The following is a 22,141-nucleotide window of genomic DNA, read 5'->3' as shown; positions in this document are numbered from 1 at the left end:
AATATGGTACATTTTAATAAATACATTTCTGTTTATTTGGCCTTTCAATTCTTATGTTCAGACTTAAAACCATCTGGGTTGGTGTTTATGTTTTCAGAAAGGCACTCCCATTTTGATATCTGTTCACCACAACAACTTATGGTTTGTATTCAGTCCACACCCTTGTTTCAGAACATGACTCATACGTTCTAGCCACTGCCTTCTGAATGCCTGATTCTAAATGCCATGCTGAATATGGATGGAAAATAAAACGCAGTTGTTTCTGTCAAAATAGGAAGCTTTTGGTTGGGTTTTGTTTTCAATGTGCTGTGAAGGAAGGTGCAATCTATTCCAAAAAAATAGACATCAAAGGGAGAGGACTTCACTAATGGAACATCTTTCAATTGATGACATCCTAACCATATGTATTTTGAATTCATTCTATTCTACAAAATCTGATTTTCCCTGAACAACCATCAAAGGCTATTTAATTCACCATATACAAAATGCTGGAAGATGAATATCTGAATATTGACGCCCACTTATAAACACACACACACACACGCAGTGCGATCCACCACCCTTGCATCCTGCACTGCAGTCTTCAACAACCTCAATCCCCTTCCCCCAATCATTGACCTGCTCTTGCGTCACAGCCTATGTCAACGTTGCCATGGAAACAAATGATGCCCTTGCTATTCTGTGGTGTTGATGCAGACAGTACATCTTCCCTTCCTACGGGGGGTTATTGGCTATTATGGCTGCCTAGTATCACCCACTGTGCTGGGCTATTCATAGCAATAGCAGACAGCCATCACCTTTTGGGTCTTTCTGTTCCGAGGTGGTAGATCTCTCATGCCTTAACCAGCAGATGTCTGATATTTCTGGGCAGACACCTGGACACCTCTTCAAATTAGTGGATTCGGCGATTTCAGCCACACCTGTTGCTGACAGTTGTATAAAATCGAGCACACAGCCATGCAATCTCCATAGACAAACATTGGCAGTAAAATGGCCTTACTGAAGAGCTCAGTGACTTTCGGTGTGGCACGGTCATAGGATGCCACCTTTCCAACAAGTCAGTTCATTACATTTCTGCACTGCTAGAGCTGCCCAGGTTAACTGTAAGTGCTGATATAATGAAGTGGAAATGACTAGGAGCAACAACGGCTCAGCCACAAAGTGGTAGGCCACACAAGCTCACAGAACGGGACCACCGAGTACTGAAGCGCGTAACGCGTAAAAATCATCTTTCCTCGGTTGCAACACCTATTACCGAGTTCCAAACTGCCTCTGGAAGCAACATCAGCACAATAACTGTTTGTCGGGAGCTTCATGAAATGGGTTTCCATGACCGAATAGCTGCACACAAGCCTAAGATCACCAAGAGTCGGCTGGAGTGGTGTAAAGCTCACCGCCATTGGACTCTGGAGCAGTGGAAACGCAATCTCTGGAATGATGAATCACGCTTCACCATCTGGCAGCATGATGGACGAATCTGTGTTTGGTGGATGCCAGGAGAACGCTACCTATCCAAATGCAAAGTGCTAACTATAAAGTTTGGTGGAGGAAGAATAATGGTCTGGGGTTGATTTTTATGGTTCGGGCTAGATGTGAAGGGCAATCTTAACGCTACAGCATACAATGATGTTCTGGACGATTCTGTGCTTCCAACTTTGAGGCAACAGTTTGGGGAAGGACCTTTCCTGTTTCAGCCTGACAATGCCCCCATGCACAAAGCGAGAACTTGACTGGCATTCACAGAGCCCTGGCCTCAACCCCATCGAACACCTTTGGGATGATTTGGAACGCCGACTGCGAGCCAGGCCTAATCGCCCCATATTGAGTTGCACTCACTTTGGCCCTCAGAACATCCTCAATTCTACAAGGTGTCAAAAGCTTTCCACAGGGATGCTGGCCTATGTTGACTCCAATGCTACTCACAGCTGTGTCAAGCTGGCTGGATGTTCTTTCGATGGTGGACCGTTCTTGATACACACTGGAAAACCAAGCAGCGTTGCAGTTCTTGACACACTCAAACCGGTGGACCTGGCACCAATCTCTATACCCCATGCAAATGCACTTAAATCACCCTGTGAATGGCACACATACACAATCCATATCTCAATTGTCTCAAGGCCTAAAAATACTTATTTATCCTGTCTCCTCTCCTTCATCTACACTGACTGAAGTGGATTTAACAAGTGACACCAGTAAGGGATCATAGCTTTCCTCAATTCATCAGGTCATGGAAAGAATGGGTGTTTTGTACTCAGTGTATAGGCTACTAACCATTCTAAGAATTTTGAGTTGAGTTCTTTGTCAAACATTGGCTTCTAAAAAAACAACATGGTTTCCTTATCCCTCTGCAGTATCTCCTTCCTCATTTATGTTAAAACATACCGGTAATTACTTCCCCAATAAACCACCTCTTAGTTTATTTGCACCAAGCTGTGCAATCTCTATTAGAAATGTGTTTGGATCGGAAGACACAGTATTAATTAAACGACTAATGTCAGCAATTTATGAGGTGAAATGTTTCCATTTAGTGACTGACTGCATACCTATGATTCCTGAGCCCATGTTTTTATGTGCCTTGACTTGCTACAATGTATCCCAAATGTATCTTAGTCTACTTCTTTGTCATCATATATCCTAAACTGAACAGAGCTGTGAGAATGTTTGGAATTGGAACCAAAATAGATCACTTGCAATGAAGAATAGACTGACACAATGACACACACGTTTGGGGCTGGTAAATTAAAGTTTATAGTGTGTTCATTCACATACAGCTGTCAAGTTGGCGTGGGAACATTGTCTAAGTTCCTCTAAAGACTGGACTAGTCAAGATAGCTGAAGAAACCGTCTGTGCCCGTCCCTAGTTCCTTCCCCGCCCAGTTTCTTTTGGCGACGATGGGCGTTCTATTTTATGACATCAAACCACAATGCACCGCACTGTTTGCAGTTTACCTAAAGTCTCCATGGCAATATGGACTGGTTCGGCCCCTTATTTAAATCAGACCGGAAACAAACGTCATTTTGGGCCAATCTTAGCGCGCTAAAGTGACATAATGGAATTTTTAGGGGTAAAAAACAAGCAGAGGGTTGGGTGTACGCATACCAGTTGTGCCATCTGTGAAAATAGTTCATACGGGCGAGAAGAACAGGAAAAGCCAAGCCACGACTATTGTTTTAGCCTCAGGGGCACAGGTAAAGGGGAACCAGAGTTTGAAGATAGGAAAAATACAGGAAACTGTAACCTGAACTGTGTGTTTTATTGCCGGAGTTTAACGGTTGAATCGCCTTAGTTTATGCGTAAACCTCAACATACCCTCGTGTGAGGGGTTAGAATGGAAACAACCCTCTACCCTTGTAATGTGTTGAATACTCGAGGGATTTCAAGCCTCTATTCCTACAACAGCATGATGAAGAAAGAAATTAGTCTAAACCTGGATGACCAAAGCTCGATTCTAAAACCGAATCTCCGGGACGCAGAGGGAATTCTGAACTCCCCAGACTTGGGACTCTTGAAATTGGCGACTCCGGACCTTGAACGATTGATTATCCAATCGAATGGAATGGTTACCACGATCCCAACCTCTCAGTTCCTCTACCCAAAGTCAGCCAGTGACGAACAGGAATTTGCCGAAGGCTTCGTGAAGGCGCTTGAGGATCTTCACAAGCAGAACCAGCTGAGCGAGGGGACGTGCATACCGCCGGACAGACTGGACCTTATCGGCTCCAACGCAGCCCCAATCGGCTTGCCGTCAGATCTGCCAGTGTACACGACGTTGAACGGCTATGGAAATAGCCCACTGGGCAGCACAGTGAATTATTCCACGGATACAATTCCATTCCCACCACCACCTTCTCATCTGATGAGCGCGCATCAACAGGCGGCTGCGGCGGCGCTGTCACGACTCCAGGCGTTGAAGGACGAGCCGCAGACGGTTCCCGACATGCAGTGCTTTGGAGACAGCCCGCCTTTGTCTCCTATTGACATGGACAACCAGGAGCGCATCAAAGCAGAGAGGAAAAAGCTGCGCAACAGAATAGCGGCGTCCAAGTGCCGCAAAAGAAAGCTGGAGAGAATATCCCGTCTTGAAGACAAGGTCAAAAACCTTAAGACACAGAACACTGAACTGGCCTCCACAGCCAGTGTGCTTAGAGAGCAAGTGGCCCAGTTGAAACAAAAGGTTATGAACCATGTCAGTAATGGATGTCAACTTCTCCCAAACCAAGATCAAGCTTACTAGAGGATAGTGTAGGCCTATGAGGCACCCACCACCATGGGGTTCGTTATCCTCTGGGGATATGGACTAACTGAAACTCAGTAGGCTATTTGCCTGTTCTAATAGAATACAAACTCATTGTTGAAAATCCATTAGAACTGGAACTCTATGGGTCTCTTTTAAAAATGTGGCTATAATTTTATTAACAGACTAATTTCGCTGCCCTCTTCAGAGGAAAATGCACTATCAGCTCTCCAATGGACAATAATACATAGCCAACAAGGATAGCATTATCTGCATGAAAACTGGACAATCTCAATGAGTGCACCTAAACACCAGGATGTCATTGAGTGCATGTCATCCACTGTGTAATATATAATGCCTTACTTGTTTACAAGCACTTATTTACCAATGACAAATGTATATTTTATTTACTAAAACATGTCTTATTTTGCATACTGTCTTTATATTTTCTGCAAATATGAATTGTGCATGTCTTGAAAGCTCGTGTTGGCTACAGTAATTTAATGTTGTGCAACTCTGTGTATCTGTCACTATCCATGAATGTAGCCTTCGTTGTTGGCCCTATGTAGCCATTTTGAATGGGATTTTACCTCTCAAAGTTGTTTTATTAAATTCTATGAATTGTTTATTCTGTTGTCAAATATTTTTGTGGACCGACTGTACTTTATTTCAGTTCCTGTCCTATTACACATTGTGCCAGCTATTTATTATAGCCTCTACCAGCGATGGATTAGTGTAGAATAGGTGCATATTATTGTTTTTTCTCTATCCTGTTGTATTACAGGCTTTGTTACATTGAAATAAAAAGGGGTAAAAAATGCTTGAACTGAACTGCATCTCTCAATGTATTTGAGGTAGGTAGCAGTGGGAGTCCTACACTATTATGCCACCTTTTAGCTTGATGAGGGTAATAACATTGTCAGTTTGGACCAAGAGGCTACTTAGTACACCCAACACACATTTTTCACACATAATGCTTTTATGTTTTGTTTATTAATTCCTTGTTTTAGCAAACCTGGAGTTAGTGTTACAGCACAATTCACATGACTAAAACCCAAGAAAGAAACATTATTTACAGGGGGAAGATAGGACAGAGGAGAGCTAAGAGAAAGCTAGCTGAATTGAACAGATACCTAAGTCAGAGGCAAGTTTACAACTGTAGCAAAACACAATCAACAAAACTAATGTTAACCAATGTAGTATAAATAATAGGACGTGATAAGTACTGATCCTACTTCAAACACTTTTTCCCTTTTTGAAAATTGCCACAGTGTAGGCATACATGCCAAATGCTTCTCTATCATTACTACAATATGACAGGCCTTTTATTCATCTCTAATAAGTCTTGTCCTAGCGGGTGTCATTTTTGGAAAGACTAAACAAAGCTGTCTAAAGGGTCTTTGCTATGTGGGATCCTTGGGACATCCCTACCCCACATTGAAGTTGACATTTAAAATGGTTACGTAAGTGTTATGGTTAAAAGGTTAGGGTGCGGGTTAAGCTAAAGTTTAGTGCAGGGACGTCCCAAGGATCCCAGATAGCACGATCCCTGCCTAAATCCTTCAAGCAAACAGTATTTGTTAAAGACATGGCCTTAAGCAGGTTTGTTGGCTGTTAATATTTTCCATCCAGGAGAACCAGGAGACTGGAAGTTGACACAGTATTGCTCTGGGAGGAATACATTATTACACCCACACTAACGGCTTCATGGTTGGTTTAAAAACATGGACATAAGTATTTCCCATTGAAATAGCTCGTACATGATCAGGAGAACACAGTAAAATGGAAGTGTCTCCGGCAGGAGTATGTCAACACTTTCATTCCAAAGGACATCCTGGTTTTGAACCAATCTTTTTTCAATACTGATATAACCGTCTTTTTTAAACTGTGATAGTGCAGCCCGCGAAAAACCTAATTCATTAATAAATAAATAAATAATATACTCTGTAAATATAGATGGCTGTGACAAGTGACAAAATGTCGTCTTGTGCCTGAGTGCATTTCGTTTGGCTCTAGCTAGTTATGTTTTCCTCATGTATATGCCAACAAGCAATTCTCTCTACACTGAAACAGAAAAATCACAAACATGATGCTGAACATGCTTTAAAAAAATTAAATAAATGTCCTCACAAAATAAAAAAACAAACCACACTGACTGTCAGACATCGGGAAGTGATTGGAATGTGATTTAGTATAAGGGTGCAGTACCCAGTGTCGTTCTGTGTGTGTGTTGTACACATGAATAAGAGGTAATTGTGCTGTAGAGAAGCAGTGTTATACACTGACAAGAAATTAGAAGCTTAATTTTCAACTGTTCTCCACACATGCTATGTTCTTAAAGCAAAACAAACCAGTTTGATTCAGAGGGGCGTGGCCCACAACAGCTTACAGAAGTTCCATGAAAAAATAAAACATGCACCTCACAATGCACATATGTATACATAAATATTGTAATTGTTTACTATTTGTTTATATATTTTCACATTTTAAAATGCATATTCATTATACTCTTCTCTTATACATCTTTCTCCATCAATCAATATTCTGTCTATCAAGGTTTGCGAGGGGGGAAAAAATGAACAAAAGTAAAAATACAATAATAATAATAAAAACAGGGACAAGTACTTAACACATCACGTTTTCTTTTTCTTAAATACCGCACTGAAAAAATATTAGAAAATGACCATGACTGATAAGCAATATGCATGGGATTTTGGTCAGAAATGTTTGAAAACACAATCTCATCCAATTTTTGTTATCACAAATTTGGACCATACCTCACTCATGCCAATGGATTTGGTGGCTTAATATGTTCTGTCACCAGCCAAATCGGGGTCATAAAAAAAAACAGTAAAGCTATCAACAGTAAACAGATAATCAGCAATATGGCCCTTCGAAAAAAGCCATGAAATCCTTTCAGGTTCGAGGCCGCAGTAAGGGGAGTCAGAGGAATGTGAACTTTGGACTTAAAGAAGAACACCTATAGATAGACAGGGGACTGAAATACAGAATGGAGTTTTTCGGCTTTTCCATCCAAACACAAACCCATCACAGACCTCTTCCACCAGCTGAGGAGGTTGTAGGAAGGGGGTGTGTGAGAGGTCAGGTGTGTGTGTGTGTATGGTGTGTTTAGCAAGCACAGTCCTGGTGGGGGCGTTCGGGCTGCTCGGTGAGCTGGGGCCCCTGTTTGGCCCCTGTGACGGCGGGGTCGGCGTTGTCCAGGCTCTCCGACATCTTCTCACAGATGATGTCCACCAGCCGCTCAAACGTTTGCTTCACGTTGATGTTGTCCTTGGCACTGCACTCAAAGTACTCAAAGCCTGCAGAGGAGAGGAAAGACAGATGTCTGATTAATTAAGAGACGTTCAAATCTAACGAGTGATGTGTACTTGTTGTAATCATCAACACTTGTCATTAATTTGTTCATATATTGTTGCCCCAGAACTACTGGAATGTCATTACTCTACTGTACACAGTAACTGCAGATTTAGCCTTGAAAACCCGACCTTAGGAAACAGCGACTAGGATCTGTTTTCAATGATAGACTCTTTGACATAGATGAACTACATCGCTACTTTATTTGCTTAAATAAAATACAAAATAGTAGCTAGCAAGATTGAGATCAGAGGTTATTTTTAGAGTGCATTTCACAAATGGCTAGTTTACATCAACTACAGTCACTAAACAACTGCAATGGTTTTGCCTGCAAAATTTGCCACATTCTGGCATGTCTGCCTCAAGATTTGTTGGTCGAGTTGTCAAACAAGAGCCTAGTCCCCATTGCATACGGTCGGCTTTTAGAGACTACTGCAGGTTAGGAACATAAAACTAATTTTGTAGTGAAAGGAAACTGATAACTTGTTGTTGTTATATTACTGGGTAATTAAGTCCAGTGTTCCAACTCACCCAGTTGGTCAGAGAGCTGCCTGCCCCGGTCTGCTGCCACCACCCTCTCATCCTCCATGTCACACTTGTTTCCCACCAGCAGGACCTGGGCGTTGTCCCATGAGTACGTCTTAATCTGGGTGGACCTGACACACACATTAAAAACTGAGTTATATTAAGGATCCTATCATAACTTCCCAGATACCGAACATGTTTAGTTGCGTGCATGGACCCTCATTCAAGCAGGCAAAGCAACTGACGCTTGATTGGTGCTGTCATTTTTCACCCAGTCATCAAATTATTTATTTAACTTTTCTAGAACATAAACACAATACAAACATACAGTCGTTGTACACACACATACACACGCTATTTCCCAGTGGTCCCGTACCAGTCCTGCACGGCATTGAAAGAGTCCTCGTTGGTTATGTCATACATGAGCAGGAAGCCCATGGCTCCTCTGTAGTAGGCTGTGGTGATGGTCCTGTACCGCTCCTGGCCGGCAGTGTCCTGAGAGAAGCACACGTTATATCACACAATCAGTCATTATATCATACACACACGTATACTCAGGCACAAAAATAGCCCTATAATGTACTACCACATAAAATAATGCACTAAGTTTAACCTCCCATCTTTAAAAATTGTAGCCGCATAGAACAATGTAGTTGTGGATTTAAAAAAAAAGATACTAACTTTAATATTCCGTATGATGTCAGAAGTGTAGTTATAGTATCAATTTTGAGCCAGCACATGCAGTATATCAGTGTAAGATTCTGTTTTAAACAAGCAGTGAGATGGCAGTGCGATAGATACTCCAGTAACATAACACAGATAGATGCAATAGCCCTCAAAGCCATTTTCTGATGTGTTTAAGCAGGTTTTATGGGCACCACCAGGCCATAATGATGCTGCACATAGGAGAGACAGCAACGATAGACACTTTAGAAAATTAATCAAGGTTGATTTAGGAAAACTAGACATTTATCAGCATACATGTTTGTTTTTTGGCTTCAGCGATCTTATAACGTCGAGACATGATCATGTTCACAGGATCATACGAATAGAATAAACCCACACTGACAGCATATAATCTTGATTTATTCCATACATGTCAAGCAGGATATAAATCAAGATAATATCTTGGAAGAGGGGATTTGCTCACATTAATAAAATGTGAGGCGCATCTAGCAACTGAGAAAACCGTTCAAATTTCAAGAAAAACATGTAGATCTAGGTGAGCATGTGTCATCAAATCCTCAAATTACATTTTTCAAGATACAGTAATCATAATCCTTATAATAAGAATATCCTTCTTGTGTATGAAGGTAGCACCCTAGATTTGAGCTGTGTGCGCTGTTCCATAGCGAGGTCTACTCTGCTAAAAGGGGTGGATACAGATGACCCACCATGACGCACGTAGTGTCACAACCAATCTTCTTCAGAACTACCGTAATTGCTGGACTATTAAGCGCACCTGAAAATAAGCCGCACCCACTGAATTTAATTATTTTTTTTATTTTGTACATAAATAAGCCGCACGTGTCTATAAGCCGCAGGTGCCTACCGGTACATTGAAACAAATGAACTTTACACAGCCTTTAAACGAAACACGGCTTGTAACAAAAATAAATAGGCTTTAACGAAACACGGCTTGTAACAAAAATAAATAGGCTTTAACGAAACAGGCTTGTAACTTTTTTTTTTTTAAATAGCAGTAAACAATAGCCTACCAAGAAAGTCCTTGGTCACTATCTTCCTCCTGTGCACTGAAACCACTGAAGTCATCTCCTTTGGTGTCGGAGTTGAATAGCCTCAGAATTTCTTCATCCGATGTTGGATCGTTTTCATTGCGCTCTCCTCACTTTCATCCGGAGGCAAACTCATCCAAGCCTCATTTTCTAGTTCGGGCCATCTGCTTTTCTTTCCTCTGAAAACTTTTGTTGTCTTTTTGCACTAAGTCAGTTTCTCACGCTGCTGTTTCCAACGTCTTATCCTCGACTCATTAAGGCTCCCATGCAGCAGCACTATTTCCTTTTCCAACAGCCAGATCGATCGCCTTCAAATTGAAAGCTGCATCATATGCATTTCTCCGTGTCTTTGCCATGATGAGGGTGACAAAATGACTACCGTAATCAGAATGATGGAAAGTTTGAGCGCGCTCGATTTACGTCACATTATGTGACGGTGCTCAGTTTTTTGGCGGCATGAATTTGTGAAAGCGGGAAAAATCCATAAATTAGCCGCGTCATTGTATAAAGCGCAAGGTTCATAGCGTGGGAAAAAAGTAGCGGCTTATAGTCCGGAAATTACGGTAAACATATTTCTTACAGGAGCCACAGACAGAGAGAGAGACTGGAGACACAAACCTCCTGCTAGTGTACCAATACTGCTCCTCTCTGCCCCCTCCGCTGTCATGCAGGAAAGTATAGGGGTCTGACTAGCCAAAATCCTAAACAAACACACCCTCTAAAATAAAAGCGTAACTTTCAAGTCTAGCCTACTGTCATGGGATATTTCCCATGCAGTTGTCCCCCTCATTATTTTATAGCCAACAAACTTAAGAGAACTAGCCTACTTGCCAAGACCTTTGTGCTCATTCATACTTCACAAGGTAAAATAGTATTCACCAACCCTGGTCCTGGAACACTACACGTTACGTATGTTTTTGTTCCAGTCCAACTCTAATACACCCGATCATGCTCTTGTTGAGCAGTTTATTTGTTGGATTAGGTGTGTTAAGTGCTTGGTTGAAACAAAAGCTTGCACACCTTGTACAGTAGCTCTTCAGGACCAGGGTTGGGGATTAGATACCGCAATGGTTGAATCTGTCAATGTCTGTTCTTCATCCAAACTAGCCGACTATATATCCGTTAGATGAGGTAAATGTGTAATTTGGTGGAGCAATCCCTTTAAAGCAAGAACACCCCTAATAACATACATGAGCTAATTTGTGTTAAACAGAAGAATAATATAATTAGTTAAGGTCAGTGTCTTACCCAGATCTGCAGCTTGATCCTCTTGTCGTTTCTGTAGATGGTCTTTACCTTGAAGTCGATGCCCACCGTGCTGACGAAGGCCGGCGTGAATGAGTCATCTGCGTAGCGAAACAGGAAGGAGGTCTTACCCACACTGCTGTTGCCAATGATCAGGATCTTGAACATGTAGTCAAAGTTCTGGTCTGAGGACTCCTTCTGTCCATAAGTGGCTGTTGCAGAAGCCATCTTTGGAAGGATAGAATGACGACAAGTTGAATTAATGCTTTTGTTGCCCATTTAAAATATATTTTTTATATTCTGTCAAAATGGCAGATTTATCCATTTGCTTTGTCAACAATCAGAGGATCGTTTTTCAGAGAAATCCATAAGCACCTCTTTGGTAACGGTCTGAGGAATTGGGCATGTAAGTAGACCTACCAAATGATATTTACTCACCCATATCCAACATCTACTTTCGCTAGCATGTTTTGACATCAAACCAATAACTATGGAGACATTTTTCTAAACGCTTCCAACGGCAGTGGTCAATAGAATTAGATTATAATCTAACACCTCTCTGGGAAAGGGACAGACAACTATCAATAAAAACGGCAGTGCGTCAAATCATACTGATTGATGGTGACTATTTTCAATGAGCCGTAAAGCCTTTTAGTAAATGATTGACTTGAGATTTCAGTCACACCCTTCAAATGTATTTCATCAACTAAAGAGAAGGATGTTTTAAAAAAAGCCTAAAGCAATATATTTTTGTGGAATGATATGGTACAACATATTGAATTAAAACCAAAATAGTTGAATTTTGAAAAAGGCGTATGCTTTGATTGTATGGCCTATTACAGTATTAAGGACCCATATCCAGTGTGATTTTGATGGCTTGAATGTCATTGTGTATCCTTGCAACTAGATTTCATTGAGTAATACCATAATAACAACGTGATTTTGACACTGAACATTTGGACTCCTCCCAGATCTCTTTCAGTCATTTGATACTACAGGCATCTTTGATTGATCTTAACGGTGGTGAGGACAAGCCTCGCCTGCTTTCAAATAAATGTATCCACTAAAGTACAGGATCAAAACTGATTGACCTCCATAATATTTCCATAATACTATCTTGAGAGGTGGGAGTCTTGGAAACATCTAATGTGTCCTGTGGCGCTGTAGTCAGCTCCTGCACATTCTAGTGCGCGTATAAGGTTTAAACAGGAATAAACGATACTGTAATAATCTATATATCATGCATAGTAAAGCAATGTAATGAAAATAACATTTTGTTATAAATAAATGTAGATAGTCATTGCTTACATTGCCTGGACATTTCAGACCGTAAAATCGCCTATGTGCACCCTGACCAAGATAAAGGCGGAAACCGCAGGGCTTAGGCTAAGCATCGGCTAACCCATCTATGGCTGGGTGTTTTGAAAATAGATTTTAGCGCATGTAGTATAATTGAATGGACAGGGACATGCAGTTACATCAGGCGGTTTGACTTGACATTTGCTATAGAATGTACGTAGATAATTGTATTTACATGGGTAAGCGGTCTTGGTCACAGGGAGATCAATTAGGCTAAGACCATTCCATTGGGTCACCACTGTTCAGCTAGCTATCTAGCTAGTTTGACGCCTATCTAGCTAGTCAGCCAGTTGTTACTGCTTTCCTCAAGCTTGTTAGTGGGCTCGAATGGCTCGCGCACCATTCAATGGGGGTGAAAAACATTTCGAAACATGTTTATTTCCCATATAACAGCTGCTCTTGGTCATTCAATATGATTTCTGTTGTAATGGCAGAAAGCCTACGCTACATTATTTTAAACAGCCGCATTGACAGCATAAACATCAGTTCACCCAATAAAAATACACGGCTCCCTGCAATTAGGCTTAGCTAGCATACTAGGCTAGCGAAGCATTCCAGCCTCGCTATATGTCAAATGAAGGTTACTCTAACTTATTTCGCAAATAAATTGGTCCTCTCACTCCTTGATTTACATCTGGAAACATAATCTAACCCTTTCTAGTGCTATCATTTCTTTACATGACTCGCAAAATAATACCGCTTGCGGCTTACCGTGAAAAGCCTGTTTTTATCTGCAGCGCTATTGCAGCAGTACCCAGTATTGCACCTGCAAAACCTTGGGCGTCACTTGATTGCCTGTCACCGAAGGGGCGGGCTCAGAGTAGAGCTAGAGGATGACTGACAGTCTTTTAAATCAATCGAGACTGAGCGTTCTAGGGCCCACCCCCAACCCCTCTCTGATAGGTAATCCATTATTGAGGGGACTAGTTATGGATAAAGGTAAAAATCGATTGTCATCAAACTGTACAATCATTTTCTCATGATTCATAAAAAAACAAGTTGCATGTTACTTTGCTAGTATGACTGTATTTAGAATAAGTATGTTTTAGAATGATTGTCTTATTTTTTACCTTTATTTAACTAGGCAAGTCAGTTAAGAACAAATTCTGGTTTTCAATGACGGCCAAACAGTGCCTCTTCTTCAGGGGCAGAATGACAGAGTTGTACCTTGTCAGCTCGGGGATTCGATCTTGCAACCTTCCAGTTATTAGTCTGACGCTCTTACCACTCGGCCACGCTGCCACCCTGTCTTATTGAAATACGTTCAGATAACCATATATCATCTGATTTGTGTTGAAAAAAACATGCATATCATTGCAGCATTCCATGGTCAACGCTATTCCCAATAAGCATCCATGATGTCAAAAGCATGAAGACTTCTTTATTGGCAAGGTGGACAGGCGTACAGTTACAGTAACAGCGTTGAAACCCATAGTAAACAGTTGTGTTTGGATTGTCGAGACTGCAGACTGAATAGTTCTGGTCTGGAGAAAAACATAGGAACAATGTGCCTGAAACGAGGAGGAATCTCCTACTCTACTGATGCTATCTAGAAAACGTACAGTTATGAAGATAACTACTGTTCCCTGAAGGAGGGAACAAGGTATAAAATATTATAGGGGATCAACCAATCCTGTTCACCTGAAGCAAACTGAAATCAAACCCAACGGGCCAATTAATGCAGAGCCCGCCCTCAGAAGCCCCGCCTCCCTGGCTATAATATGAGGGCTCGCATACATTTCCTAAATTCAGTACTGCTCTTCAGCGAGCCCAAACCCCCTGATGGCGTGGGGTCAAAATATGTTATACCTCATTCCCTCCTTTAGGGAACAGTAGTTATATTCATAACTGTACATTCCCTTTCAGTCGGTCACTCGGTATAACACACTATGGGTACTTTCAATCATGCTCCAAGCCGGCTCAGAGGGTACCAAACAACAGCCCAAGCACACACACAGGTTCCACCGGCTCCAAAATGGGTTTACAGAAGTCACCTTTTTCTCTGATACTTACCCAAGAATTATGAACTGTCAGAAGCCCATATAGGGACCTAGAACCTGCTGCAACTTGGCAATGCACACTGACACGCTGCCACTGCAGCACAAGTCCATAGACTCCACAGTTCCAAGAACAATACTTACCTTGTGAGCCTGACATGTCAGAACTTGTACAAGGAACCGCAAGTACAAAACAACAGAACACCTGTCGTGACTTGGTAAAGCGCACACGCACAATGAACCAAGGCAGCCCGCGCGTTGCCACGGCAGCCCAAGGCTCAAACCCACAGGGAAACTGTGGTAACCCGGACAAAACGCTGCCTAACATTGGCCCAAGTCCATAGACACTTGCGCTTAGCTGCAGGAAACATGTTTGGGGGTGCTGCTATTCTGTCACCGACGGGGGAGGGGGCTGCATAATTATAATTTTTTGGTCGACCCTACAGATTGCTATATCAGTCAGCTAATACAGGATTAGTAAAGGCCCAGTGTGTCTTTGTGAAGATAAAAAAAAATACATCTTACTATTCAGATTTTTCAGGGGGTGCTGCAGCAACCTTAGCACCACTACTTCCTGCAGCTATGCCCTCGCGGTTTAAAAAAGTCTCACACAGAGACCCAAGGAGTCTGGAATGCCAGAACTCACACAAGGAACCGCAAGTCCAAAACAACAGGGCACCTGCTGTGACACTTTGGAGTCGCAGAGGTGTACTAATAGCATGTGGATATCCCCAACATGCTTGGCTGACGCCAAGGCCATTAGCAGTGCGGTCTTGTAGAAAAGGACCTTCAGGTCTACAGACTCCAGTTGTTCCAACGGAGGCTCACTCAATGTGGAACCGCACCACCAGTGGATAGGACCCCTGGGTAGAGCCGTCAATCCCTACATGACACGCTGAGATGGCTGGCATATACACTTAAATATGGAAAAAGAAAGGCTCTACTCAAAAAGCTCTTGCAAGAACATCATAAACTCCTTTAACCTGACACCAAACCTCAAACACGTGCCACTCATATACAACCCTCTCGTAGAGGGTGCACACGCCCAACTGTATAGTCATAATCACGTTTGAGGATAAACCCCTTGTCATCAAATTCAACCTTTCAGGGGCCAAACCTGCAGAGCCATATCTACGGCCTTGGGTGTCAATAGACAATAGATCCTGACGACACGGAACCCCTCCACGGGTCCCTACATAAACTTAATATGGAAAAAGAAAGGCCCTGCTCAAAAAGCTCTTGCAAGAACATCAGAAACTCCTTTAACAGGGTCCCTGCCTAACATGCAGAGGATCTCCGGGAATCAGGGTTGTCTGGGCCAACGGGGAGCCACCAGAATCAACAACAGACCTTCCTGACGGACCCTCTCCACAGTGGCCTGAATCAGGTCCACCGGAGGAACGCATAGAGCAGGGTCCGAGGTCACTGATATGCCAAGCATCCGCTCACAACAAAGTGCCCAGATCTCTCATTGAGAAGAAGTCGACAATGCGTGTTTTCTCGCAATGTGTAAAGCTTTACGTTGGCCCTGCCAAACCGGTCCCATATCTGGGTGATCACTGAGGGGTGCAGTCTCCACTCCTTAAAGATAGGACCACCCCTGAAAAGTAGATCTGCACCCACGTGGAGAGATTCGGGAAGATACTTTGCCCTGAGCGGCAGGAAATTCGCACTGCTCCAAACGAGGAGATAACGTGCCAGGTTTAGGCAAAAGAGAGACCTCGCCCCCCCTGCCTGTTGATGTACGCCACCATCGCCCTTTTGTCAGACCTTACCAACACACGCTGGCCCTAAAACATCGGAAGGAAACACCTCATTGATAGCAACGACGGGGAAACCCTAAGCAACCAATGGCAGTGGCGAGATGTGTTCAGACACTAGCAGTCACCGAGCGCTGAAATAGAAGCATCAACAGACGTCCCAGAGGCACCACAGCCACCATAGAGGCCATTAGACCCAATAACCACAGGCACAAGCGAAAAGGCACCGAGGGCCCCAGCCAGAAACTGAATGCGCTGAGCCGGAGTCAACAACTTCTCTTGTGATTCATTATGAACACCATATGGGAAACAAGCGTGGCAGTGTGGAGCACCACATTATCTCCTAGGATAATTAAGGTTAATTTATTTAAAAAAAATGTATACTTGTTTTTCATTTCCACCACTTTTGACAACCGTGTGTCTGAATGGGAGGAAGGAACTGTGTTTATGCCCACACCGGATTCGGGGACTTCGGCAACCAGTATTGACCGAACCCCTTATTGACCAAACCACTTGGGAGCACTGTTGCCACAGTAAATGCTTGGGAAAGAGCGCGCCCCCTCTAGAGCACGCCCCCTCTCCCGGCCTCCAGCTAGGGTTGAGAGGTCTGCTTCTTCCCCAGCGTTACAGAAGAATCTGCTTGCACCCTGTGTTCCTTCAAACCAGCACGCCGTCTGTGCCAAGACGTCCGCCGCTGCACAGAAGCACCAAGGCGGCAACCCGCCTTTGGCCTGCACCCTTTCCTTCACACCTCGGAACTGCAGAGCCGCCACAGCAAAGGTGATTTTCCAAATTTTAGTTGGAAAAGGACCCATAGAGCTACGTCCTGCTTTTGTTTCTCCTCGAAACTGGCCTGTAAGGACTCCATAGCCGAGCAAAACAACCTTTTTGACTAAACTGTCTCATCCAAATACATCCGCCTGTCCCTCTCAGGAATCCGGGACAACATAAACCAGAGGTGGCACTGAGCCATCACCATTGCCCCCATACTTTCCCCCACAGCCAGGATAGTACAGTGGGACAGACATAACTTTGTCCAGCTGATCCGCCGAGGATCAGCACTGTTTATTCGGAAGCACCATGCTAGAATTTTCCCCCTTGTTAGTCTCTGAAGTTAAGTAACTCGCCAGCTTTCTATCCATTGGTGGTGTGCAAACGAGCCCTGTCTCCTCCATACCCTCTATTAATGAACTCGAGATAACCTGGTAGCACCAGCCTGGCTGAATGAGGGGAATCGCAGGTTGTCTTTAGCTCATCACTCATCACTGCTGCAGGGACGGGAGCTAACCTGGAGGAACTCCTCTGCAGGGGAGAAGGACAATCCACCCCTAGGTGATCTGCCGCCCTACGACACAGCTCCAACAAAGGCGCATTAACCACTAATGGTTCACTCTCCCCCACCAAATCCAAAGCCGGGGCTTCAGGCCTCCCCGGACTGATGTCAACTGATTGACACTGAAAACCCTCCAGAGCCAACCAGGGATAGTATATCAGCCTTGGAATCCAGACTCTGAAAACTGCCAGAGACACCAGAATGAGCCTCACTCGGCTGGGATTACACCCCTATCAACTCAGACCCCCGCTGCGGCCCTACGCCGGCCTCAAACAACCCCATTCCCAAACCCTCATTTTCACTGGAAGAACCTTCGCCAGCAGCCTCAATCATCCTCACAAAGTAAGCCCTACGCCCAATAGAGATTGAACCCAGCCGGAGACAATGGTCACGCCAACTGGCCCGAGCCAAGGAGTCCTGAGTGTGTTTCCACCCCAAGCAAGCAGGATAGCACTCTTGGTCATGGTCGGAGGTTCAAACTCGACTGGTTAGCCTTTTTGAACTTCTTCCTACCACTGGCCATCTTACTCAAGCAACAGAGCACTAGCTACACAAGCAGAGCAGAAAGTAGTGGGTGTTAAGCAAACACAAATCCTACCTAAGCAAGGAAGTATTAGCTACACAAGCAGAGCAGAAAGTTGTTAACTTTTAGCAAACGCAAAAATGTAGGAAATGCGAGCCCCGGTATTATAGTCAGGAAGGCGGAGCATCCGAGGGCAGGCTCGGCATCCATTGGCCCGTTGGGAGTGATTTCAATTTGCTTCAGGTGAATAGGATTGGTCGTTGACCCTACATAGTCTGTTATACCGAGTGACCGACTGAAAGGAAACCGGAAAGTTGGATTATTTTTGCTTTCTTTTATGGCAGACATAAGGAAACTAAAACATTTGGTTGTGTGCCAGAGGAGGCTGGTGGCAAGATCTATGGGAGGACGTCTCATTGTAATGGCTGGAATGGAATAAATGAAACGGTATTAAACACATCAAACATATGGAAACCACATGTTTTACTCCGTTCCATTAATTCCATTCCAGCCATTACAATGAGCCCGTCCTTCTATAGCTCCTCCCAACGGCCTCCATGGTTGAGCACTGTAGTTGAAATCTGTCCCATTTTTTTTCTCCCAAAGCTCGGAAGGTAGCTACAAATAAATACTTAGCCTCCAACAAAGTCTATAGTTCTTCATTTTCGTACAGATATAGAAATAATAAATAAACTGTACACAAAGCATTGTGAGGAAAATATACAAAACAATCAATGGTAGACAGAGAGCATAACTGAATCCTCGTGAAAATACTGTCATAACAATGGCTGGTGAAGACATTTTTCATGAAAGCTGAGAAAGACAGAAAGGCTTGCTTGAGTTCTGAACTGTTTGTGCTCCTTAACTACTGTGTGCATAGCACTGGTGTCTCCCCACCATATCGAGTATACAATCTATGAGGAAAGAAAATTTACGCAAATATAAGGCTCCAGAAAGTCACATTTCTGGATCTTTCATAAAAACACAACATCAATATACTCCACGGTGTAGGTTCAAAAGTTTCTCTTTCGTTCACAGATGAGCTTATTTTAGATACTTGAATACTTTCCTTATGAATCTTGCAGCCAATGTCATGCATCTTTATCAAAACCTATTATAGTTACAAAAAAGTTTTAATTCCATAGCACAAGTCCCCCAATTTAGCTTCAGTGGTCCAGCCTGTGCTATGCATCAATTGTAATAATCAAGCCACATAATACCAGAATACGGAATACTAATGTGGATTAGTCAACAGAGTTACATCACACTCGACTGTACTTTAAGCACAGTCCTGTAAAAATTACTATACAAAGTGCTTTGGTTTCTTTACAAATTCAATTAATCTAAATGTTCAAACATTCAAACATTCAGAAAGGTGCAGTTATCAGTGGATTATTGTTCTAAAACAGAAAACCTATGGGGCAGAAAGGGTACACAGGGAGGGCGACATGATCAACATTAGTCATTGATGGAAATTAGCCAGGGGCAAAATGGAAATTACAGTTCGAGTTGTGTCATGCTTGCTTGGCACTTGTACTGTCATTGGTCATGTCCCTGTGAAGAGCAGAATATTGACCAATGACAAAAGGAAAAGGGTGTGAAAATTTCAGCACAGAAAACTGGCCTATGGCCAACGGTCTTTTTTTTTTTTCTTTTTTTTTACAGTTACAATTGCCTTGAGCGGCACATCTTTCATACATTTCTGAAATCGTTTGGCAAATATTACACCATGCGCTTCACAAACTGTGATAACATATGTAAACGCTACCAATGTATCTTTTTTTTACTAGTTCAACTGGTTGACAGTGTGACCAGATGATGGTACCTGAAGTAAGTAGGAAACTTGAGACCTTTACTGTAACAACAATAATAGACTTGAAAGGACATTGTACAGTTTGACTCATTTGGTAGAGTATGGCACTTGCAACGCCAGGGTTGTGGGTTCGATTCCCACGGGGACCAGTATGAAAATGCATGCACTCAAGTCATAAGTTGCTCTGGATAAAGCATCTGTTAAATGACTAAAATGTAAATGTAAAAAATGTCCCACAGCCCTACTGTACTGTCAAACAGTTAACTTAACTTTGTCCAGGTTCCCTCAAAGCAACTAGTTATCCTAATGTGCTAGGGTATGTAAGTGCTGGCTACCATGTTGCCAGTGGCAAACAAAAATTCTCAGTCACCTGCCTCCAATGTGTTTATGGATTGGCTCAAGCCCTTCCAAGCAGGATGGGGATTGGCTGTGAGTAAAATTGTAAAGTGCTAAAAGTGGAGGCAAACTGATGCCATAAAAAGGTTAAGGATACACACAATTACAGTATAAAGCAGTATGTATACACTTTGAGGGACTTCAAATAGAAAAAAAACGAAATAAAATAAAATCATACAGACAAGTGGTGAATCTTAACTGAAGTGCTTGTTTTGGATACCCCTGCCTACAACAGCAACACAGCTAAAACCAATCCACTTAACATACCTATAGTCAATTTGCTGTAGGTATGGGCATTTTGAATGCCTTGAATTGCAGTACACGTTCAGACTTTAATTCCGATATTCAACACTGGGAGGTGCCAGGTGCACACCGCATAGCTTTGGGTTACTTATATGCCCCTATAACGACTGGCTCAAGGTTGGTTTTGTTGGTTTACACATAACAGTTCAGGTTAGGACTGTGGGAGGAAGAACTGACCCTAAACCAGTTGTTAAGAGTGTGGCTGATGAGAGAGACCCCTAGCTGTTACAACAAGGTACACAAAAAGTATTGTGCTACATTGAAACAATCTCCTCCTCAAATCTGACGTTCTGCTCTGTACTTTGTCCTTTGTAGTACATATTTGGTAAGTCTGCAGTTTACCGGTTTAAACCACTTTCTGCACTAGTTTAAAAGGACTTAAATTAAAGACAAAATTACCAACAGTTGAAAAGGCAGGCAAATGTTGCCATTGGCCAAGTCCATGTTTATTAATCTGTTTGGCATAACGTCTCAAAAGCCTTTGTGGTGTTTGTTGTTACTAAGTTCGTCGCTTCGTCAATTGTTTCTAGCGGTCATAAGTAGTCAAAAGGAAGACGTGTTCCACAAAATTCCTTGCTCTTTTGTCGTAGACCTTGGCTTGACTTGCAAAACAGGAAGGTTGGTTTTCTCAGTGTTTCTGAGAAACATAAACTGAATATGGCGACAGGTCCAACTTAGAGACGTATCGGTAAAACACAAAAGACCAGCTCAAAAACACAGTTTCCTGTTCTCTGCAACCAAAGAAGGAACAGTGGGGCTCTCCTTTCTCCAGTACGAGGTGACTGCTGTGTAAGTGCAGACTTCCTGAACGCACCCCCTCTACGTTCTTTACCCCAGCTTTGTCCTGCCATTCAATCCAAGGAAGCCAGAGATGGGGGTTGAAGGGGTCAGGGGGGAGGTGCAGAAATTAAAATTAAAAAAAGAAGAAAAAAAGAAAATTGCACTGATGTTATGTACCTAGCCTGAAGCGCCTCACACCGGCGTTACCTTCTTGGTCATGTTCTCTGTCTTCGGTGGCCTCCCTTTCTGGGTCAGAGTCTGTGGACAAAGTCCTGCCACCAAGATTGAGGACAGAGGTAGCCATTTTGGAGAGTACTTGCGTGTGTGGGTGAGCAGTGGCAGACACGGAATGGAGCCTGCTGTCCGGGTCAGTCCTAGAAGGCTCCATCCCAGTGCTACTGTACCCCTCCTCCTCTGCCGGAGGGCTCTCTGAGTCGGACTCGCCCTCCTCCTCCTCTAGGGTCAGCTCAAACTGGAACTTATCTCCTGTGGAGGATCCACCTCCACCCCCTCCGGCTCCCATGGCTCCCCCAGGCAGGCCCATCTTGTCCTGGGCCTCGGGTGTGGGCGAGGGGCTGTGGGGGATCATACTCTGGTACCACTCACGATTGTCCTCCAGCGTGTCTAGGATGTCCTGGGCATCAGGGTGGACCAGGTCTGCCCACGTCTCCCACAGAGGGTGGACGATGTAGTCTATGAAGCCCACCTGTAGAGGAAAATGATTATAGTCATTGGCATATTAGTAAAAGAGGCAGACTTTT

General features: G+C 43.2%; 3 protein-coding genes across 6 annotated transcripts in view; 1 reads left to right on the top strand and 2 right to left on the bottom strand.

The window, feature by feature from the left end:
• The first annotated feature begins 3,062 nt into the window (after nt 1-3,062).
• Nucleotides 3,063-5,061, top strand: LOC129823862 (transcription factor JunD-like). Its single transcript, XM_055882908.1, has one exon. The coding sequence runs from the start codon at nt 3,330-3,332 to the stop codon at nt 4,233-4,235; it is 906 nt and encodes a 301-aa protein (XP_055738883.1). The 5' UTR covers nt 3,063-3,329; the 3' UTR covers nt 4,236-5,061.
• Nucleotides 5,062-5,209: 148 nt separating this feature from the next.
• On the bottom strand, nt 5,210-13,292 carry LOC129823863 (ras-related protein Rab-3A-like). Its single transcript, XM_055882909.1, has 5 exons — nt 13,187-13,292; nt 11,120-11,344; nt 8,512-8,630; nt 8,142-8,266; nt 5,210-7,555 (listed from the first exon to the last, which is right to left on the bottom strand). The coding sequence occupies exons 2-5, from the start codon at nt 11,342-11,344 to the stop codon at nt 7,365-7,367; spliced, it is 660 nt and encodes a 219-aa protein (XP_055738884.1). The 5' UTR covers nt 13,187-13,292; the 3' UTR covers nt 5,210-7,364.
• A 544-nt stretch (nt 13,293-13,836) lies between these two features.
• LOC129823860 (cAMP-specific 3',5'-cyclic phosphodiesterase 4D-like) overlaps nt 13,837-22,141 on the bottom strand; it is an 86,400-nt gene continuing 78,095 nt past the window's right edge. For all 4 annotated transcript variants that reach the window (XM_055882905.1, XM_055882904.1, XM_055882906.1 and 1 more), the window contains one exon: nt 13,837-22,086. In XM_055882905.1, coding sequence (XP_055738880.1) covers nt 21,550-22,086 — 537 coding nt within the window. In that variant the 3' untranslated portion in view covers nt 13,837-21,549. The remainder of the gene's footprint in view (nt 22,087-22,141) is intronic.

This window comes from Salvelinus fontinalis, chromosome 26 (assembly GCF_029448725.1).
Source record: "Salvelinus fontinalis isolate EN_2023a chromosome 26, ASM2944872v1, whole genome shotgun sequence".
In the NCBI taxonomy this organism is placed as follows: domain Eukaryota; kingdom Metazoa; phylum Chordata; class Actinopteri; order Salmoniformes; family Salmonidae; genus Salvelinus; species Salvelinus fontinalis.
This window is presented reverse-complemented; position numbering and strand designations above follow the sequence as displayed.

What these genes read in the sequence shown, in the direction of transcription:
- LOC129823862 (XM_055882908.1), top strand. Translation starts at nt 3,330, where the DNA reads ATGGAAACAACCCTCTACCCTTGTAATGTGTTGAATACTCGAGGGATT.
- LOC129823863 (XM_055882909.1), bottom strand. Translation starts at nt 11,344, where the DNA reads ATGGCTTCTGCAACAGCCACTTATGGACAGAAGGAGTCCTCAGACCAG. An exon ending in GGATCAAGCTGCAGATCTGG is followed by an intron (nt 8,631 to 11,119) that starts GTAAGACACTGA and finishes TGCTTCTCTCAG; the next exon opens with GACACTGCCGGCCAGGAGCG. An exon ending in TTCAATGCCGTGCAGGACTG is followed by an intron (nt 8,267 to 8,511) that starts GTACGGGACCAC and finishes TGTGTGTGTCAG; the next exon opens with GTCCACCCAGATTAAGACGT.